The 18,871-nt window shown below is 36.3% G+C and overlaps 2 protein-coding genes across 3 annotated transcripts; both read left to right on the top strand.

Annotated features, from left to right (window-relative positions):
* Positions 1-9,378: 9,378 nt before the first annotated feature.
* On the top strand, positions 9,379-15,617 carry LOC145611074 (coatomer subunit epsilon-2-like). 2 transcript variants are annotated; one of them, XM_081666306.1, is made up of 6 exons: positions 9,379-9,755; positions 10,056-10,207; positions 10,762-10,897; positions 10,973-11,128; positions 14,035-14,114; positions 15,120-15,192. In XM_081666306.1, exons 1-6 carry the CDS (start codon positions 9,504-9,506, stop codon positions 15,175-15,177), a joined length of 834 nt encoding a protein of 277 aa, XP_081522432.1. In that variant the 5' UTR covers positions 9,379-9,503; the 3' UTR covers positions 15,178-15,192. The 2 variants fall into 2 exon arrangements, with proteins under 2 accessions (XP_081522432.1, XP_081522430.1); XM_081666304.1 differs by lacking the exon at positions 15,120-15,192 and adding an exon at positions 15,287-15,617 and having other exon boundaries at positions 9,380-9,755.
* Positions 15,618-16,607: 990 nt separating this feature from the next.
* LOC145610628 (protein FAR-RED ELONGATED HYPOCOTYL 3-like) lies at positions 16,608-18,871 on the top strand. Its single transcript, XM_081665938.1, has 5 exons — positions 16,608-16,643; positions 16,736-17,155; positions 17,289-17,434; positions 17,541-17,970; positions 18,581-18,871. Exons 1-5 carry the CDS (start codon positions 16,608-16,610, stop codon positions 18,869-18,871), a joined length of 1,323 nt encoding a protein of 440 aa, XP_081522064.1.

Consider the following 18,871-nt stretch of genomic DNA (forward strand, 5'->3'; position numbering starts at 1 on the left):
GGATTAGGATCCGCAAATAATAGCAATGAACATAGCAAATTGGAATGGAAAGTCAACTAAGTCAAGCAATGTGAGGGAAAATCAATCATGCAACCAAAAGAGCATATCAAGCTATTCTCCTAGAGGTCTAACTAGCGTCAACTACGATAAACTCTAGCTAGGAAACATCACAAGACACCTCAATCGTGTAAATGCAAGCCACAAATCAATGGTCCGTATCAATGTGAACTTACAATGCAATCTAGTGCAATAATCAAAGTTAGCTACTCTCTAATTAATCACACACATGCACATGATCAATCAACCAAGTCTAATCACATCATCAACTCCATCAATTATCCCCAAATTACATCAATCCATTACATCATAAGCTTCACCAAATCCCTAACCAAACAACTACTCTAACATCATCATGAAACCAACAAACAACTAAAGAAATCAACAATCAACAATCTAAGAAGAACAAATCCACTAATCAAATATCAATATAAAACCAAACAAACATGAATATCCAATATCAATCATCAAATCATCAAAATCTAATCAAAATCAAACAATCCAAACATGAATATTAAACAAAGCAATAAATGAGATAGAGTTTAGCATTGCTATTTGATAATAGAGAAGATCTCCAATACAATGGTCACCATTGAATCTTCAATCTCTCAATCACCATTGAAATTTCTCACTTTCTCTCTCTAAAATCTACTCCTAAAATTAACCCTAAAACTAGAGAGGAAAGCTCTCAACTAAGCTAAGAAAATGATCTAATTGTAATTCTAATCTAATTGTGTTTCTCTCTACCTAAAAATGGGTATATATAGATACAAGGATTAAAGAAATAAAATAGAAAAGAAATTAAAAGAGAAAAGAAAATAAAAGAAAAGAAAAGAAAATAAAAATAAGAAAAGAAAATGGAAAAGAAAAATAAAAGAAATAAAAAGGAAAATAAAATCAAAGAAATAAAAAAAAGAAAAGGAATCGGTTTCGCTGGCTGCTTCATCAAATGGGGAAATAAACCCCTGCTTCTCACGCAAGCACGCAACTCATCATCATCAATCAACCTTCACTCGAACCCAGCTGAGTGCGGCCGCTTTAGAAGAGTGTGCGCCCGCACCTGCTGAGGTTCGAATGAAGGTGGAGCTGCGGTGGTGCTACCGGAGGTGTTAGGTGGCGCAATTTTTTGCGGAAGCTTGCTAGAGCTGCGTTGCTGCTTGGAGGCTTGAATTGATGGCGCAATTGGAGGTGTAATTGCGGTGGTTGCTGGTCGTTATTTTGGGGGAACAAAGGGGGCTGCGGCTGTGGTTAATTGAGGGAGGAAAGGTGGCTGAATTGGAGTGGAGCAGGGCTGCGTGAGGTGGCTGGTTGTTGCGGGTGGAATCGGAGCTGCTGCCGTGGTTAATTGAGGGAGGCGTTGTTGGAGTTGCGCTGGTGGTTGCGGGAATTGTTGGTGAAGATGGCTGGTAGAGAGTGGCTGGAGTTTGGTGGCGGAATTAGAGTAGATTGGTGGCTAAATTGGTGGTTGGAGTGAAGGGGCAGCAGGGGCTGCTGGGAGGTTGGTGTTGTTGCGTTGTTGAGGGGTGAAAGGAGGGCAGCAGCTTGGGGTAGTGACTAGCAGTTGCGTGGAGTTAGGGAGCAGGGGAAAGCAAGGAAGGGGTAGAGAAGTCGGCGGGCGCGAGCATCACCATCACCATCGAAGAAGCGTGATGGTGATGAACACTCAACTATGCAGTAGCTAAGCACCAAATTGGTGGGCACAAGGCTATCCGGCTTGCGAGCACAAGGACTTGAACATGGAACAACCACCTACAAAACGCAAATAAAACCAAGAAATAAAATAAAGTAAAATAAAACTAAAACTAATAAATAAAAGTAAAAAAAATAAAATGAAAATGAAAATAATAAAAGAAGGAAAATATAATAAAATGAAAATAAAATAAAGTAAAGAAAATGAAATGAAAATGAAAATAAAATAAAATGAAATAAAATAAAATAAAACTAAATCTATAAAATCTAAAATAAAGGAAAACAACTAAAATAACGAAAATAGAAGAAATAAAGGAGAAAATACTAGAAAACCATGGAAATGCTCAAAAGCCGTAAAATAAGAGAAGAAGGGTAAAATAGAGAGAGAAAGCATAAAACCAAACATTTATTGAGCAAGAAAGCTATGAAAAGAGGATAAAAAGGACCTAAATGCTCATCAAATGTGTGCCATTTATGACACACGTCACACTTTCACCTCATTCGATTATGGTTCGACGTGAAAGGCATTCATCACTGGGTTTGGTTTTGGGGAGACACAAATGGGTGTCTACACTTACAGGTTTTTAAGAGAGAATTATTGGGGTGTTACACAAGACTTGTCTTTTTGGCGGATATGTTCATGGAGAAGTTAGAGGCGAACAAGAACGCAAGTGTCTTGAAATTATTGATGCATCCGGCCAGTAGGTTGCCGAAGCACTACTAGGCATCGCCCTTCAGCGTGGCCGGGAAGCATCGACACCATGCAGCATCATCCAACCCCTGTAGGTACATGAGGTGGGTTTACCGTTTAAGCCAGTAGGTTGTATTCTAGTGGTACCATCATCAGTACCCACCATGACATTCTTAACTTAGTCCGGTTGTGCCGCCTCTGTTATAGCTCCTTGAAAAATGCAAAAGGTTATCCCCCAACTTTTAGTCCAAAGGCTGGACGTTATATGCCACCTGACCTCTAGAGAGAGTGACACGCTAAAGTCGTATCACCTAATCAAAAGTAATTACCTAAGTCCTCTAAATAAAGTACTAGTAGATAGGGAAGTAGGGTCGAATCCACAGGGAAACTGGTCTTTCTATTCCTAATTAATTATTATAATCTAAATTATTAAGTAACCAAAATATTATTGTAAAAGGGAAAACTATACTACGGAGGGTAAAAGTAGAGAAAAGTAAAGGATAGAGAAAAATCAATGAATTAAAGATCTAGGGCATAGGTTCACCAATAAATAATACTCCAGGGTAAAACATAATAATCAATCATCAATGCATCAATTAACCAGACCATAAAGGACAGAATTAATCTACTGGTATTAAATCTCATATCTCGAATCTCGACTTAACCATTTATAAACTAACCTGCCTATTGAAACAAGACCTAAACATCAATTCTCATCTCTCGACTCTTGAATCAATATTGTCAAACTCATGCATAAAAGAGCAGGCCTAATCTAGTCACAGAGCATTAAATCAATCAATAGGAAATTAATCTAGCATTGACAATCAACAACAATAAATTACCCCTTCATATTATTCATGGATCCCCATAAACCCTAGAAAGAAAACTACTCACGCATAATTAAAAATATAATATGCAAAGGAAATAAACAAAACATAATTAAAAGCAACAATAAGAAAGCTAATATAAGAGCAATAAATAAAACTAAACTAAAGACAATAACAATAAACAGCGAAAACGTAAAAATACGAGACTAAAATAAAATCATAGCAAGAGTTGACAAAAGATATACTAAAACTAATTCTAAGAAATCTACCTAAAACTAAAAGCTAATCAGCTACGTAACTATTCCCTCCTTTCATAAGAAAGGAAAAAAGAGTTTTAGTCCAAGTCAAACTCTAATTCCACTCAAACTACATCTAAAACAAATTGATCAAGCTGCATGAAATTGGAGTTCCGCAACCGACATCAGTGGAAATAGCTAGAGTAAGGCCCAAGGAATTTGTAGGCCCAATAGTCTTCACGCCTAGCAACTTTCTTTACTTTAATTTGCAAGCTCGGGCCCCTTCAAGCTTTTGGCCAAATTTCTTTCCTGGTTGGTCCGTAATAATAATTTGTAAAATCTTGGACCTTCTCATGTATTGAGCCCTTAATCACCGAACTAAATTTCTTTAACTCCATCTTGGGCTTTAAATATACGGTCATAAAATACGATCTGACTCCAATGTCTTCGTAGTGGTTTAATAAGCTCGGAAATTATCATAAATTTGCAAATTCCTACAAAATAATACTAATTCTACAAAAACACTAGAAAACGGATATTAGTAATAAAAATAGCTCCGCAGAGCTCAAATAAGCACAAATATGACCATGGGACGAGGAATAAAAATACATATAAAATAGACTCATAGAGAGCTGGCTGCATGCAAGGCTAGGCATACGACATGTATGGCGGCTGGGCCGCATACTGAGCTGAGCCAATCACATGAGGGCATGTGTTGAACGACGGGTCGTCTAATTGTCTCTCATGCACATATTGGGAATACCTTGCCGAGGTATTCTTGAAGTTGTCTGGGAAACTCGACGTGGAAGTTGAATCAGACAGTTGTTGGTTTTCTTTTGCTCGATGATGAGCTAAGCATCAAAATAGTTCTTTTTGTCGCCATCCTACTGAATTTGCCATATGAGCTTCCTCTGACATGGCTCGGTCAAGCAAAATTTTGTTTACTCTATCAAGGTCCGAGCCTTCTCCCTGGTACTAGGGTGTGGAGTAGGCTCTCGGTCCCTAACAAACTTGTTCTTCTCAGCATGAGTAGGCTTTTTGGCCGGCTGACCCACTGCTGGAGCCAGCCGTTCTTTTGTTGACCAGGTCCCTAATCTCTCCCTTGAAACTAGTTATGAATTTCATGAGTTCGTCTCTAGTGACGGGAGCAGTTGCTTCTGCCGCCTAGGGTTGTCCAAACGGTTGTCCGGATGACTTGCTTGGACCCGCTTTATCGTTGCTCCATTCCCTTTTATATTTGGGATGGACGCCCCTTGTTCAGAGTTTTACAGTCACATAGAAATCGACCTTGAAGTGTTCATCCGTATCATGGTCCGAATGGACCTCTACTTCAGTATGAGGTTAGTTGTTTCTCATTAGGAGGTGGTACAGAGCCTTGAGAAACCATCTTAGAGGTACTCTCCCCACAGATTATGCCAAATGTTTTGGGTTTTCTGTGTCCCTCGTGAGAGTTATGTTACTAAGTCTGGATTCCGGCTGTCTGTACTTGCTAAATAACGGAAGCTCTAGTTGGTAGGAGTTTCACCTCCGACGATCAAGTTAGTAAAGATTTGGAGTAGAAGAGTGCGAAAAAGTAAATAGGGAGATTCCGAAATAAGGTGTTTTCGAGAATATTAAATGATGCAATGATTGAACATAACCTGCCCTAATAATGGGGGAATCTCCCTATTTATAGGGTCCTCGGGATTTGTGCCTTTGTTTAGGTCACGAAAACCTAATACTGATTAGGCTGCACCGTTTTATGGCTTTTTAGGGATTTGGGCATTAAAGGCCGCCAATTTCGTTAAGGTATCTGCCTGCCACGTGTCGAGCCTTGTTAGGTCCACTTTGGGCCTAGGAAGTACTAATGTAGATTTGATATGTATTGAAAAGTATTGTAAAGCACATTGGGTTAGAGAAAGGAGGAGAGAGATGGGCAAGTGAGACCAATTTTAAATGTGCTGCTAAAAGATTATATAATATCATTGACTATGTAGTGATATTATTTCTACACGTAGTTAGTACCACTAAATGAATATACAGTACCATTGAATGAATATGTAGTACCACTGAATGTTCAATAAGACTATTTAATTATCTAGTGATACTATTAGAGCTCGTTCTTTAGAGCTGCTCTACTCTGCTCAAATCAAATCTGCTCTGCTCTACTCAAAAGAAATCTGCTCGGCTCTGCTCTGCTCTATTTTCAAATAATAATTAATAATAACAATAATTAATAATAACAACAATATTAATTAATATTCAATAATAATAATTAATATTGTATAAATGATAATAATTTATTATTGTGAATAATCATAATAATTATTAATATTAAAAATAATTAATAATAATTAATAATAATAATAATTAATATTTTTTAATCATTATAATTAATAATAATTATCATCAATTGTAGGCGTCGCTCGAAGTGCGCCTACGTTAAGCATGGTGTGAATATGCTTGGCACTCATAGGAAGTGGGAATTGACATAACGATTAGGGACACGATTAGGGACAAGGAAAGTAGGGAGCCGCCAACAAGTTTTAAGGAACTTGTAAACCGTTCACGGATCATTATAAGGCAACCACGAATAAAGGGACAACGAAGGCAACAACGATTGACCCGTGAAGATTACACCCCATTCATAATCCATGAGATTACTAACTCCATATGGTTCGGAACAACGAAAGGAGGATCGGGGATGATGGTACGAAGTGAGTCACGGAGTCACATTCGCCCGTATTGGCCTCTACTCGATTCTTATAGTGAAAAGTATTTCGGTGATCTCAAAGGCATGCAAACAAATATTCAATTCGCTCCAAACTATTATTATGCTAAATTGGTTTAATATTAATGCAACATATAATTCTAAAATATTTGTGACCACTTGATTAAATAACAAGATTAAAAAGGAACCTAAACCGGTCGTCCAAATTATCTTATTAGGCGTGACTTTCAATTACATATTCTCTTTAACATGCAATATGGTGATCAATAAATAATAATAGAATAAACATTAATATTGGAAGCAATTCAACAATAATAGCGTTAGTCAAATCAAACAATAACCCTAATCATGATACTAGCAATTTAAAATAAAAATAAGAGTAACTAAATTAATTAATTACTCACATTCCGCGTGCTCTTGAATTGCTACATCATGAATAAACTGGTAGTAACTTCAATAAAAATAATAAATCAAATGTAAATTAAATTAAATAAAAGGTAGAGTTGATTTGGTCCAAACCCTCAGTTTATTCTACCTTTCACGCCTTGGTTTAAGTATAGAACTTCGGGTATTGTATGGACTCCTTAGAGTGTTTAAGGGATATAAAATGAGAGAATAGGGTGGCTAGAGTTTAGGCTAGAGCAAGAGTGAGGAAAGAATATTTTTGGTATGTAGAGAGAGGAGAGAATATTTTTGGTGTAGGGAGAGAGGATGATTTTTAGTGTAGAAGAGAGGAAGAGAGAATGATTTGGTGATCAAGCTTGTTGATGATTGAAAAAGGGGAGATATGACCTCTATTTATAAGGAAAAAAGAGGGGTCGAATCAAGAAAAGATAAGAATTCGAATCGGATAAAACTCTTGCGATAGACAGCAGTTTTTGCGGTTTTTGTTACTATCATATCTTTTGATCCAGAAATCGGAATACAATGAATAAGATATCGTTGGAAATCTCTTGAAGTCTACTTTCTAACCCAATTGAAATCAGATTAAAATATTTTGTAGAATAAAAGATATGGTCAAAATAGTGGGATGGTGTCAGTTTTGGATAGAGTTTCGTATTTCTTTTATATCTTTTTCGTTATAGCTCGGAATTAATATTATAATATATCATTGGAAATTTAATTTCAAGATCTATCCAACCATCGAAGAATCAGATAAAAACAGTGAGGCACGAAAATAATATCTGACAATCTTTGAACGTCTTTCAATTCGAATTGAATTAGGACTTTCAAAAATAAAAGTTTTATTCAATTTCAAACTCTTTAATCTTATCTTTTCAAAAAGGATAATCAAGATCTTTTATGAGCTTATAGAAGCTTCCAATTAATCCTAATTGGTTTAAGAATGATATTAAATCCTTTGGACCCTCCACATGATCATTGGGTCGTAGGTAAGGTGGGCTTAGGTTCGGTTTAGACCCAGTTTAGTGTTTTGGCCATAGCTTATTCGTTATAACTCGGATTTGGGCTTATAATATATCGTTGGAAAGCTCTTTTAAAGCCCCATCCCAATATTTTTTAACAATTGGACCCAGATTATGGACCAAAATAAACTGATATAAACGTTTTATAAAAAGGTCACGAAATGAATGATTTTAAAAGACACGAAATGAATTATTTTGGGTTTAAAGCCACGAAAAGAGGAAAATAAGTTATGATTTGGGAAAATGGGCTATGAATTGGATTGGTTTATAAAATGTAATGAATGGAATGAACATGGATTTAAGCACTCTAAAGATTAAATACTCAACCCGACCAATAATGGCGGTAAAAGGTTGTTCATCATCGGGTTTGGTTTTGGGGAGACATTTTTAGGTGTCTACATCAATAATAATATTTAATAATTCAAATTATTAAGAATTAATATTTAATAATATTATTAATATATAATTTCTAAAAATATAACAATTCTTTCAAGAAAATAAATAATAATAATAATAATAAAATTAATAACAATTTCTTTTATAAACATTTGATATTATAATCACAATTCGTAGAACAATTTTATGTGGGTATTGATTGTTAGTTCATTGAGTTGAATTATTTTTCAAATCTTTCCAGACAATTTAAGAATAAAAAAAAAGAGGTTGTTTTCAAGTAATACTTTGTATATTATTATTTTTAGGGTTAAAAATATATGATTAAGACAAATTTATAAGTAAAATCATTATTACTCATTAAATCATTTTATTTATAAATATTTGTGAAATAAATATAAGTAAACTGTTGTCTATTATCTTTCAACAACAACAACAACAACAACAACAACAACAACAACAACACCACCACCACCACCACCACCACCACCACCACCACCACCTCCACCAGCAGCAGCAACAACAACAACAACATCATCATCATAATTAATAATAACATTAATAATAGTATTAATAATAATGTTGAAATTTGTTCTGCTCGGCTCGGCTCTGCTCTGCTATGCTCTGTTATCTTGAAATATACTCTGCTCTGTTGAAATTTAATCTGCTCTGCTAACCCCTGCTCTACTGTGCTTAGAAGCTCAAAAGAACAAGGCCTTAATCACCCAGTGGTACATTTAAATTCGGCACATGGGGGTGAGATAAAGGAGGAGAGAGATAGGTTAATTTCATGCAAAATGTCTCAAATGCCCCTTGATATGTATATACAAGTACCTATTAAACCTTCATTTGGAATGCCTCCTTTGGGCCCTCCCTAGGGTAACACATGTCACTCTCTAGCTGGTTCACGTGACGGGGTAAAATAAAAATATCCAAAAGGCCAAAATAACTACTCCCCCCGTCCCCGAAAGAACGACCCATTTGACCTAATTTTAGTCCCAAAAAGAATGACCCATTAGCAATAAAATACCCACCAATTTGCAATAATATTTGTGCAAAATTTGCTTCCCCATATAAAATTTTGTTTTTCAAAGTACTTTTATTATTATCTCTCTCTACTTTTTTATAAACCCCATGTAAATTTATCTTTCCAATGTATTTTTTTTTTTAACTTTATTAATACCCGCGAAATCAACCCAAAATGGTTGTTTTTTCGGGGACGGAGGAAGTATATAATATTATTTAAATATTTGTTATTTATTTTAGTATGAAGATTAATTTGTATTTTCTCGATTTTGCCACTCGAGTCGTTATAGCCGAAATACTCAAAATAAATTGGACTCCCTTAAGAGTTAAGAGTGCTGTGCGATCATACTGCTCTCTTCTTTAGCACCAAAAAAAAATACTACTACATAAAATCACTTTCTTCCTCCCCATCCTCATCCCCGAGCATTCTGATCTCGAGATCTATCATTAATGGCGGCACCAGATCTTCTGTTCAATCTACGGAATAATTTCTATTTGGGAGCTTACCAATCAGCCATCAACAATAGCGACATCCCCAATCTTTCTCCTGAAGATGCAATCGAAAGAGATTGTTTCGTTTACAGATCTTACATTGCTCTTGGCAGCCACCAACTTGTCATCAATGAAATTGATTCTTCTGCTGCCACACCTCTTCAAGCCGTCAAACTTCTCGCTCTCTATCTTTCTTCTCCCGATAATAAGGTCCCTTTTCTCAGATCTCGCCAATTTTCATCTTCTTTTTTCTTATTATCGATGATTTCTTGTTATAATTGCAACTAGATTAGTGTTAATATTTCGTAATTCATGTTTTCAATTGCTGTAATGTAAGGGTATTACACAATCGTAAGGTTCGTTATGATAGATCAAAGAAATGATTTGATTTTTGTAGCGTTTTTAATCTTAGCAGTTGGGATCTCAATTGTGTCGAATTTTGAGTCACTGATACTGTGATAAGGGATGTGTAGATGTTAATTATCGTGAAATGGGTTGATATGATTGCAGGAATCGGCGATTTCGAGTTTGAAGGAGTGGTTAGCGGATTCTGCCATTGGAAACATACCCACATTGAGGCTTGTTGCTGGTATTATTTTTATGCATGAACAAGATTACATTGAAGCTTTGAAGCATACTCATGCCGGAGGAACTATGGAATTGTTAGTATTTTCCCACATTCTAAGTTTTAATTGTAGATTTTAATTGGTTTTTTGGATTCTTAAACTTTAATTAATGCTCGATTATTGCGTGTCATTAGCTTAATATATTGGTTATAGGGTCATACCATTATAGCCACACTGGCTTTGTTATTTCTCCTAAAAACCTTATGCTGAAATGAGCTACATTGGCATTTGTTGTCCGTAAGTTGAACAAATTACTTTTGCAGAAACTTATGTTTAGAGGTGAAAAACAAAGGCGGGCTATTGCAAGTTATAACTGCATGTTCCAATTTCATGTTAATGTGGCATAGATCGGTTTTTGTTTGATTTATGCTTGATCAGAGACAAATCAACATCTGTGCTACTATTATGATTCCTTGTTAACACTAGAAATGAAGAAGATGTAGGACTTTTTTATGTGTATGGTTTCCCTGTTTATTATATGCTGAATATAATGGAAACATTGCACATACTCTTGGCAAGTCTTTTTTTGTTGTGTGAAAGATGTTTTCCTGTATCCTGAGGTTTGCTTCCTCTCTTACTGTCTTACACAGGCATGCATTGAATGTCCAAATTTATATCAAGATGCATAGATCAGAGCATGCAGATAAACAGCTAAAGATTATGCAACAAGTTGATGAGGACCACACGTTGACTCAACTTGCTAATGCCTGGCTAAATTTGGCAGTGGTAAATGCAGCTGTTTTTCTGTTCCTCTTCCAGGTATATGAGTTGACCGCTAAAGATACGTTTTCTTTGTTATAGGGAGGTTCCAAGATACAGGAGGCATATCTCATCTTCCAGGATTTCTCTGAGAAGTATTCAATTACTGGATTGATCCTGAATGGCAAGGCTGTCTGTTGTATGCATATGGGAAATTTTGATGAAGCAGAATCACTGTTACTTGAAGCTCTGAACAAGGTAAATTATTTGAATTACTTAAAAGATTGTGGGTATTAAGACTGTTGACCGTTTAGTTTGGTTGTATGAGTGGTAATGATTGTGACGGCTTTTTAAAGATTTTCTGATTTTTTTATTGGAACTTGTCTATATTTTAAATATATTATTCTAGGTTGTCGTTTCCTCTTATAAACTGAAACATGACTAGTATAAACCCCATTTGATTAGGAGCTTGGACACGTTAAGATATAGGAGTGTTGCCTCTAAGTAGTGGATATTATCATCAGTGAAAGGTGCTTTTTGATGACTTACTAAACTAGGAAGCGATTCATGAGATATGGAGTATATAATAAAGAAAGAAATGGTTATGTAAAATAGTTGGGTCAACATTAGATAACTCTTGACTTTAACTGTTATTATTAGTATACAAATTAAACATAATAAGTTCAGTGTTCTCTGAATTATTCATTACATAGGTAACCATAATCAGCTTTAAATTCACTTGAATTAAAAGCCACATCCTTATAAGATAATAAATTTGCTTTACTAAAATGAAAAAAATACTCTTTAATAATCCCAACTATGAGCGATTTACATTTAATAATTCCAACTAAGGTTTATTTTTTTAATAACCCTAAGTATTGGGTCAATTTGCTACTAGTACTCCCAACCGGTCATCAACCTAATATAACAGGTTGCTTTGACACATGGCATCATGTGAGTGGTTAAAAAAAATAATTAAATTTAAAAATAAAAAATCTGAAAAATTAAAAAAAAACCTGTTCCTCCCTACCAGCCACCCCCATCCCCCTAGCCCAGCTGGAATTCGCCGCCACCTCGCCGGAAACCTCTCCTTTCCCCTTCCACCCCACCGAAAACAGCCACCTTCCCCAGCCCCATCCTCGAAACTGCCCCCTCCCTTTCTCCCACCCGCAATCACCTTAAACCTACCCTGCATCTGCCCCCTCCCTTCCTCCCACCCGCAATCCCCCATCCGCGAAACCTCCACCTTTTCACCTGCTTAAGATCAACAGAACCCCCAAACAACATTAATAAAACAAAGGAGGTAATTATGACCCTCAATTACTCAGATTCTTCAATTCAATTAATATATTAACAAAAAATCATATAAATATGCAACTGAATTATGCGGCGCAATTAAATGAAGCCAATAAATAATTCAGAACCTTCAAATTGTTCAAAACATTTATAGAATGAAAAAGACAAAATGCAAATCAAATTTAATGCCGGCAAATTGAAGGTAGCTGCTTGTGGAACATGGGTGAATCTTCTAGATCAATGTAGGACTCCATTGGAGGTAAGGAATTAAGGGAGATGATAATATGAGAATGAAGGTGAAAGTAATGAAAAGTAGGAGAGAGAGAGAGAGTTGCTGAAATGGCGAATGAGTAGAGTTGCGTTGGGAGTTAGATGTCGGAGGTGGCCTAGTTTTAGGGAAGAGGGGATGGTGATTTAGAGGGAAAGGGGAGGGCCGACGGCTGAAGAGATGGTTGAGGAGCCGCGGCCTAGAAAAATTGGGTTGGGCGGTGGAGGTGCCGGTGGGGGAAGAGAGAGAGAGAGAGAGAGAGAGGGAGGGAGGGAGGGAGGGAGGGAGGGAGGGAGGGAGGGAGGGAGAGAGAGAGAGAGAGAGAGAGTTGAGTTGCGTTGGGAGTTAGATGTCGGAGGTGGCCTAGTTTTAGGGAAGAGGGGATGGTGATTTAGAGGGTAAGGGGAGGGCCGACGGCTGATGAGATGGTTGAGGAGCCGCGGCCTAGAAAAATTGGGTTGGGCGGTGGAGGTGCCGGTGGGGGAAGGGGGAGGGGCTGGTGTTTTGTGGATTTTTTAATTTAATTTTTAAAAAAAATTTAACTCTTTTTTTTGTATTTTTTACTGTTTAATTTTTTAAACCTTTGCTCTTTCTTTCTCGACCAATAGAAATACAACACATGTAATTAAAATAAAAAAAAAGAAAAATTTAACCTGCTTATTAGTGGCGAACTAACCCCATAGTTAGGATTATTAAAAAATAAACCCTAGTTGGGATTATTAGAAGTAAATCGCTCATAGTTGGGATTATTAAAGTATATTTTTCCTACTAAAATTTGCCTTCTCTACTGTGTTCTTGCAATCATCTAAATGTGTTCTTTTGAGTATCTAACTAAATGGACAGACCATTATCTTCCCAAGCCAGGTTTAAAACTGTAAAATTACAGTCAGAAATCATGATTTTCACATTCTGAACATTAGATCACGGATGCCGGTGCTAGGAGCTGTTGTTAAGGTTTAGGTTTTGACATTGGCAAAACAATTGATGGATAGATTGACCAACTATGGTGTTTTTAATGAAACCAAGTTGATGCACCCTGTTTTGACTTTATAATCTTTTGGAACTTTCTTTTTTCTATACAGCTGCTACCTCATCAATGTTACCTTAGTTTGTTCTTCTGTTCTTTACTTTTGTAAAGTGCTGCGTTTCATTCACTTGATGATCTCAGGCATTCAAATCCTATGCTAAATGGTCCTAAAATAATCTGTTAAGAATCCATTTAGACTGATACTCCACAATCTACTTTCTTTAAGCATTTCTCTCTTGATCATCAGTGCTCTCCTATCATACACCTAATGATACAAGAGCATCTATTTTATGTTCTTAGAACAAAACTGCCAATAAGAATCATGTGCCAAATGGGTAACCTCCAATCACAAGGTTTTTTTGCTGGTTTAATTAAATCCATGGGGGGTGCATGGGAAATTTTGAAGGATGGATAATAAAAGGTTATTCTCAATAAGTTTGTGCATTGTAGATTTGTAGTTGATACTGCTCCTTTAGTCTTTCATACTTTGGAACCATATTGACTCTATCATGGAAATTGATCTGGTCCACAGAAATACCTGATAATAGATGGTTTAACTTGTGTCTGATGCAGGATGCAAAGGATGCTGAAACATTGTCAAATTTGGTTGTGTGCTGTCTTCACCTTAGCAAGCCAACAACCCGATACCTGAGGTAATGACTAATGGAGTAATGCTTGGCCTTTTTTACAAAAAACTTTAAATATTCTTTGCAGTTGTGATATTATGTTATTTAAGTAGTGCAGTATATATCACATCTATGTACTTTAATTCTCTAGCTGCTCTTGGTAGTTGGTACTAACTTCTTTACTGGACTATGGGTTTTACTTCTATGCCGCAAAAGCTACTTTTGGTTGTATGTTTCAGGTAGAGAAATGGCAAAAAATCAAGAGTAAGAACCATCAGAGTGTAGGGATAATTAACTTAGTTCTCTGAATGACACTGCCATATTTATATTTGTTTACCTGTGCCAAGAACCAAAGCTGTTTATAACCTTGTGAAATATAAAAGTTGCAAGACTATCTTGATCATCCTAGAGTTATTACCTCATCTGAATAGGTTTAACATGCCCTCCATCTGCCAGGACTTTCTCTTTCCTTAAATTCTGTTTTCAAAGTCCTAGTAGACATAATAGCAGTCATGATCATCTTTTTGTAAAAAAAATAGAGATAAAGTTCCTTTCCATGTTTAATTTTATAAGAATTTGGTTTTTCATGTAGACATCGGTATGTGTTAAATCATCTGGGAAAGTCAGAAGCTTCACTTAATATGTTGCACTGCACCTCATTTCGGTTTCATGATTCCTAGCCTAAGATTAATTCACCACTTTTAGCGTTGATGATGTTGAATCATTGCCCCTGAAGTCTTTTCAATTATATAAGCCATGATCTTTCATTTGTACCCATTTTTGCAAATTGAATACAAATAGTAGTATCGCGTCCTTTTATGTGTCCTATGCTATGTATTATTGCCATTTTTGTTTAAGCATATACGAGTAATAAATTTGATCCTGTGCTTAATTATTGTATTTCCTGTCTTTACTTGCAGTGTACTTGCAGTTGCTAGGTTCTATTGTAGGCAATTGAAATTGAAATCTTCTATTATTTTAAAATTATGTGTTTTGAAAAAGCTTATATTATATGATCATCAACTTTTGCAGTCAGTTGAAGGTTACACATCCTGTGCTTAATTATTGTATTTCCTGTCTTTACTTGTAGTGTACTTGCAGTTGCTAGGTTCTATTGTAGGCAATTGAAATTGAAATCTTCTATTATTTTAAAATTATGTGTTTTGAAAAAGCTTATATTATATGATCAACTTTTGCAGTCAGTTGAAGGTTACACATCCTGAGCACATGTTCGTGAAACGTTTGTCTGATGCAGAAGACAGTTTTGAGAGGGCAGTTCAGTCAGTTGCATAAGAAATACATTACTTGTGGACTTGGTCTAGTATCTAGTTAATTGGTTTTTTGTGAACTAAGTCTATCACATTTATTGTTTCTCTTTTCATTTGCCCTGATATGGGATCTTCCAACTCCACAGGGACAAGAATCAAATAGCATGTTATGATAGCTTTATGTTGTTATGAACCGGCATGAGACTTTCTAAATTGTTTGTAACTCTATATATTTTTTTACACTATGTACTTTCGTTCCAAATTGTCGATACGTATAACTAGTCGGTAAGTTTTTTACGCAACTTTTGGTGTTGTCGACATTACCCTTTTTCTTTTCTCTCCTTCCTCATGAACATACCTCTCCTCTCAGCCACCGGCCCACAAATTCATACTCCTGTTTTAAGCCATTTTACTTGCTCAGACCCAGGAAGCAGTAATGAGTCTCGTTATGTATATAGCCATGCATAACGAACGGAACGTAGGGTAAGGTGAAACGGCGATAAAGTGCACCACTTTATCAAATAAAAGGGAAATAGCTTGTATTGTAGAAGCGTATAATACAAGTATATAGACAACTTTGCCCTCTTTTACTTTTTACTACTCCTTTCAGCATTTCCATTGTTTTTACTCCTCTTACTTTTCAACCTTACCCTCGCCATTTCCATGTGAAAATCATCCGGTGAGGATGAAAATCTTGAGGCAGTAATGGCGAGGAAGATGGTGGTGACGGAAGACTCGCTTTTTACAGACGGTTTCGACTTATCTGAAGGTTGTAGTGGTGGCATCGGGGTTGTGTTGGATGGTGACACGGCTGCCATTGAAGACCCATTGAATGCAATCGCCATTGAACCGCCATTGAAGACCCATTGAACGCAACCTCCATTGAAGAAGCAGAAGATGACGAAGCGAATGTGCGTTAATTCTTTAAGCTTTGTTGGAGGTAATGTCGCAAGTAACCTTTTGAATTCAGTGTAGAAATTGCCATTTGTTTTAATTAGGGTTTTGGTTAATTAATCTCAAAATAGTAACATTTGATATTAAATTGATGAATTGTTCTTGTTTAGTTTGAATATGTAGCGAACTATTGTTTAAATGTGTTTAGTTTAAATTGATGAAATGTGTTTGTTTTGGTTAATTGTTTAGTTTGGGAGTCCTAGGATGGAGAATAGAGAGAGGGTGTGAAGATGGTGTATTTGATTAAACATTGAAGTAACTTATAAACAATTTTGGTGGTGGGGAATTGGACAGGAAAATGGATGATGGTGGTAGGGATTTTCCATGCTCGATGGTGGGTATTATGCTATGTTGCTTTATAATAATGAGAATATGAGATAGTTGCTGTTGTTTGAATTTTGATATGCTTTGAATAATGTTGGAAAGGTAAATGTTGGTGAAAAGTCATACAAGACTCCAACCAAAGGAAAGAGTTGTGTGGCTATAATTTTTGAGATCGAAGAGTTTGCAAATGTAGAGGTTTCCCTTCCTCCACCTGAACCAGGAATGATCTTTGATAGTTGGAAAAAAATAGACTCATATTTTAAGGACTATGAGAAACAAGAAGGTTTCGGTGTAATGCGTTCAAGTGGAGCCTCAATAGGAAAAGGATCTAATGTTAAGGACAAGCAGAGTGTGACATGGACGTGTGAATGTTACGGTATGCCGGGTAGGAGGGGCAAGAAAACTGATGCCACGCTTGTTTTGGATTCACAAATATGTGACAAAGTTTGTGTTAAACGAAAGAGAAAAAAAGTGCAATGCCCGGTGAAATTATATGCAAAGTTGAACGAAGGTGGTGATTGGGTAATTGATAAATCCTCTAGAACATAAAGATCACTTACCAACATCGAGGAAGTCCAAGAACATCACTAAGTTTAGGAAAAAGTTCTTGACGGACAACCCGCACATTCTTAAACAAGTATTCAATGACTGCAAGGTGGGTGTTCCAGTTGCAAAGATATTCAATTGTATGACCCGTCAAAGGAATGGCCGAGAGGAGATGCAATTTACTCAAAAGGATTTGCATGATGAGGTTGTGAAGCAAAGGAAAATTATATCTGAGAAAGGTGATGCAAAGGTAATGTTTGCTTACTTCAAATGGATGGTGGATGATAACCCACTTTTTTTTCCATACCCATCGAGTGGATGAGTTGGGTAGGCTCCAAGATGTATTGTGGGTCGATGTTAGGAGCCGGGTTGCTTACGAGAAGTTTGGAGATGTCGTATGTTTTGATTCAACTTACTTGACCAATGCGTATAAGCTCCCATTTAGTAATTTTGTGGGGGTTAACCATCACGGTCAAACCATTTTGTTCAGATGTGCACTAGTGTCTCGCAAGACCACAAAAACGTGTGAATGGGTTTTCTCCGATTGGTTGAGGTGTATGGGTGAAAAGCAGCCTATTGAGATCCTAACGGATCAAGACCCGGCAATGATGAAAGCGTTGAAAGTGACTATGAAAGGAACCATTCATCGTGGTGTATTTGGCACACTACCCAAACATTTGCTAAGAAGCTTGATTGGGAAGCTTAGTAATTACACGGAAATTGAAACTGATCTCGAGAGTGCAATTTATGGTAGTCTTGATTGTGAAGAGTTTGAGGCTAATTGGCATGAGGTAATCGCATGAACTTGAAGATGATGAATGACTTCAAGGTATCTTCTTTAATCATTATAAAAATAGAATTACAGTTGTTTTGTTGCTGTTATACTGTGTTTGTGTGTTATACTGTGTTTGTGTGTTCTGTTGCTGTTATAATGTTATGCTGGTGGATATTGTTATGTTGCTGTGAATATGTTGGCAAATCTAGATCTGTGAAAATATTATGTTGGTGCATAAGCTTTGTGAAAATTTCATAAGCTTTGTAGACTGTGTAAACCCTATTCAGTGCTATCTGAACTAGTCTGTGACTTTGATGTAATGCTTTGTGGATATTGTTATGCTTTTCAGAATATGGGAATCATGATATAATCTGTGATGCTGTTGTGAATCCAAAAAGTTTTTGCAGTGCATTGTGGTAAATATTCTGAAATTGGCCTTAAAAAAAAGTCTGAAATTGGCTTGTGTTTGTTATATGCAATTGAATTGAGTCAAATTAACTACCTTTTTGAGTTGATCATGTAACTCTTGGTGCATAAGCTCTGTGAAAATTAAACGTTGTGAAAATTTTATAAGCTCTGTGAACTGTGTGAACCCTATTCAATGGCACTTATTTAAATTTGTTTAGGCTGGGTTGTATGTAGAACGCAATATGTGGGTGCCTGCTTTTGTGAAACATTTATTTTGGGCCGGGATGAAAACAACTCAACGAGTTGAGAGTATTTACAGGTTTTTTGATGGGTATTTGAGCAAGCATACTCTGTTGCATGAGTTTGTGGAGAGGTATTGTGATGCCTTGGAAGTTAGGTGCACAAGTGAGAAAAGGGCGAATGACAATAATGATAGGTATTTGAGGCAAGCTTACACTGATTTCCTGGCTGAGTTGGTATTTCAGAAGATTTATACGAATGCAAAATAA

The sequence above is a fragment of the Chenopodium album genome, chromosome 24, assembly GCF_948465745.1.
Source record: "Chenopodium album chromosome 24, dcCheAlbu1.1, whole genome shotgun sequence".
NCBI classification, from domain to species: Eukaryota; Viridiplantae; Streptophyta; class Magnoliopsida; order Caryophyllales; family Amaranthaceae; genus Chenopodium; species Chenopodium album.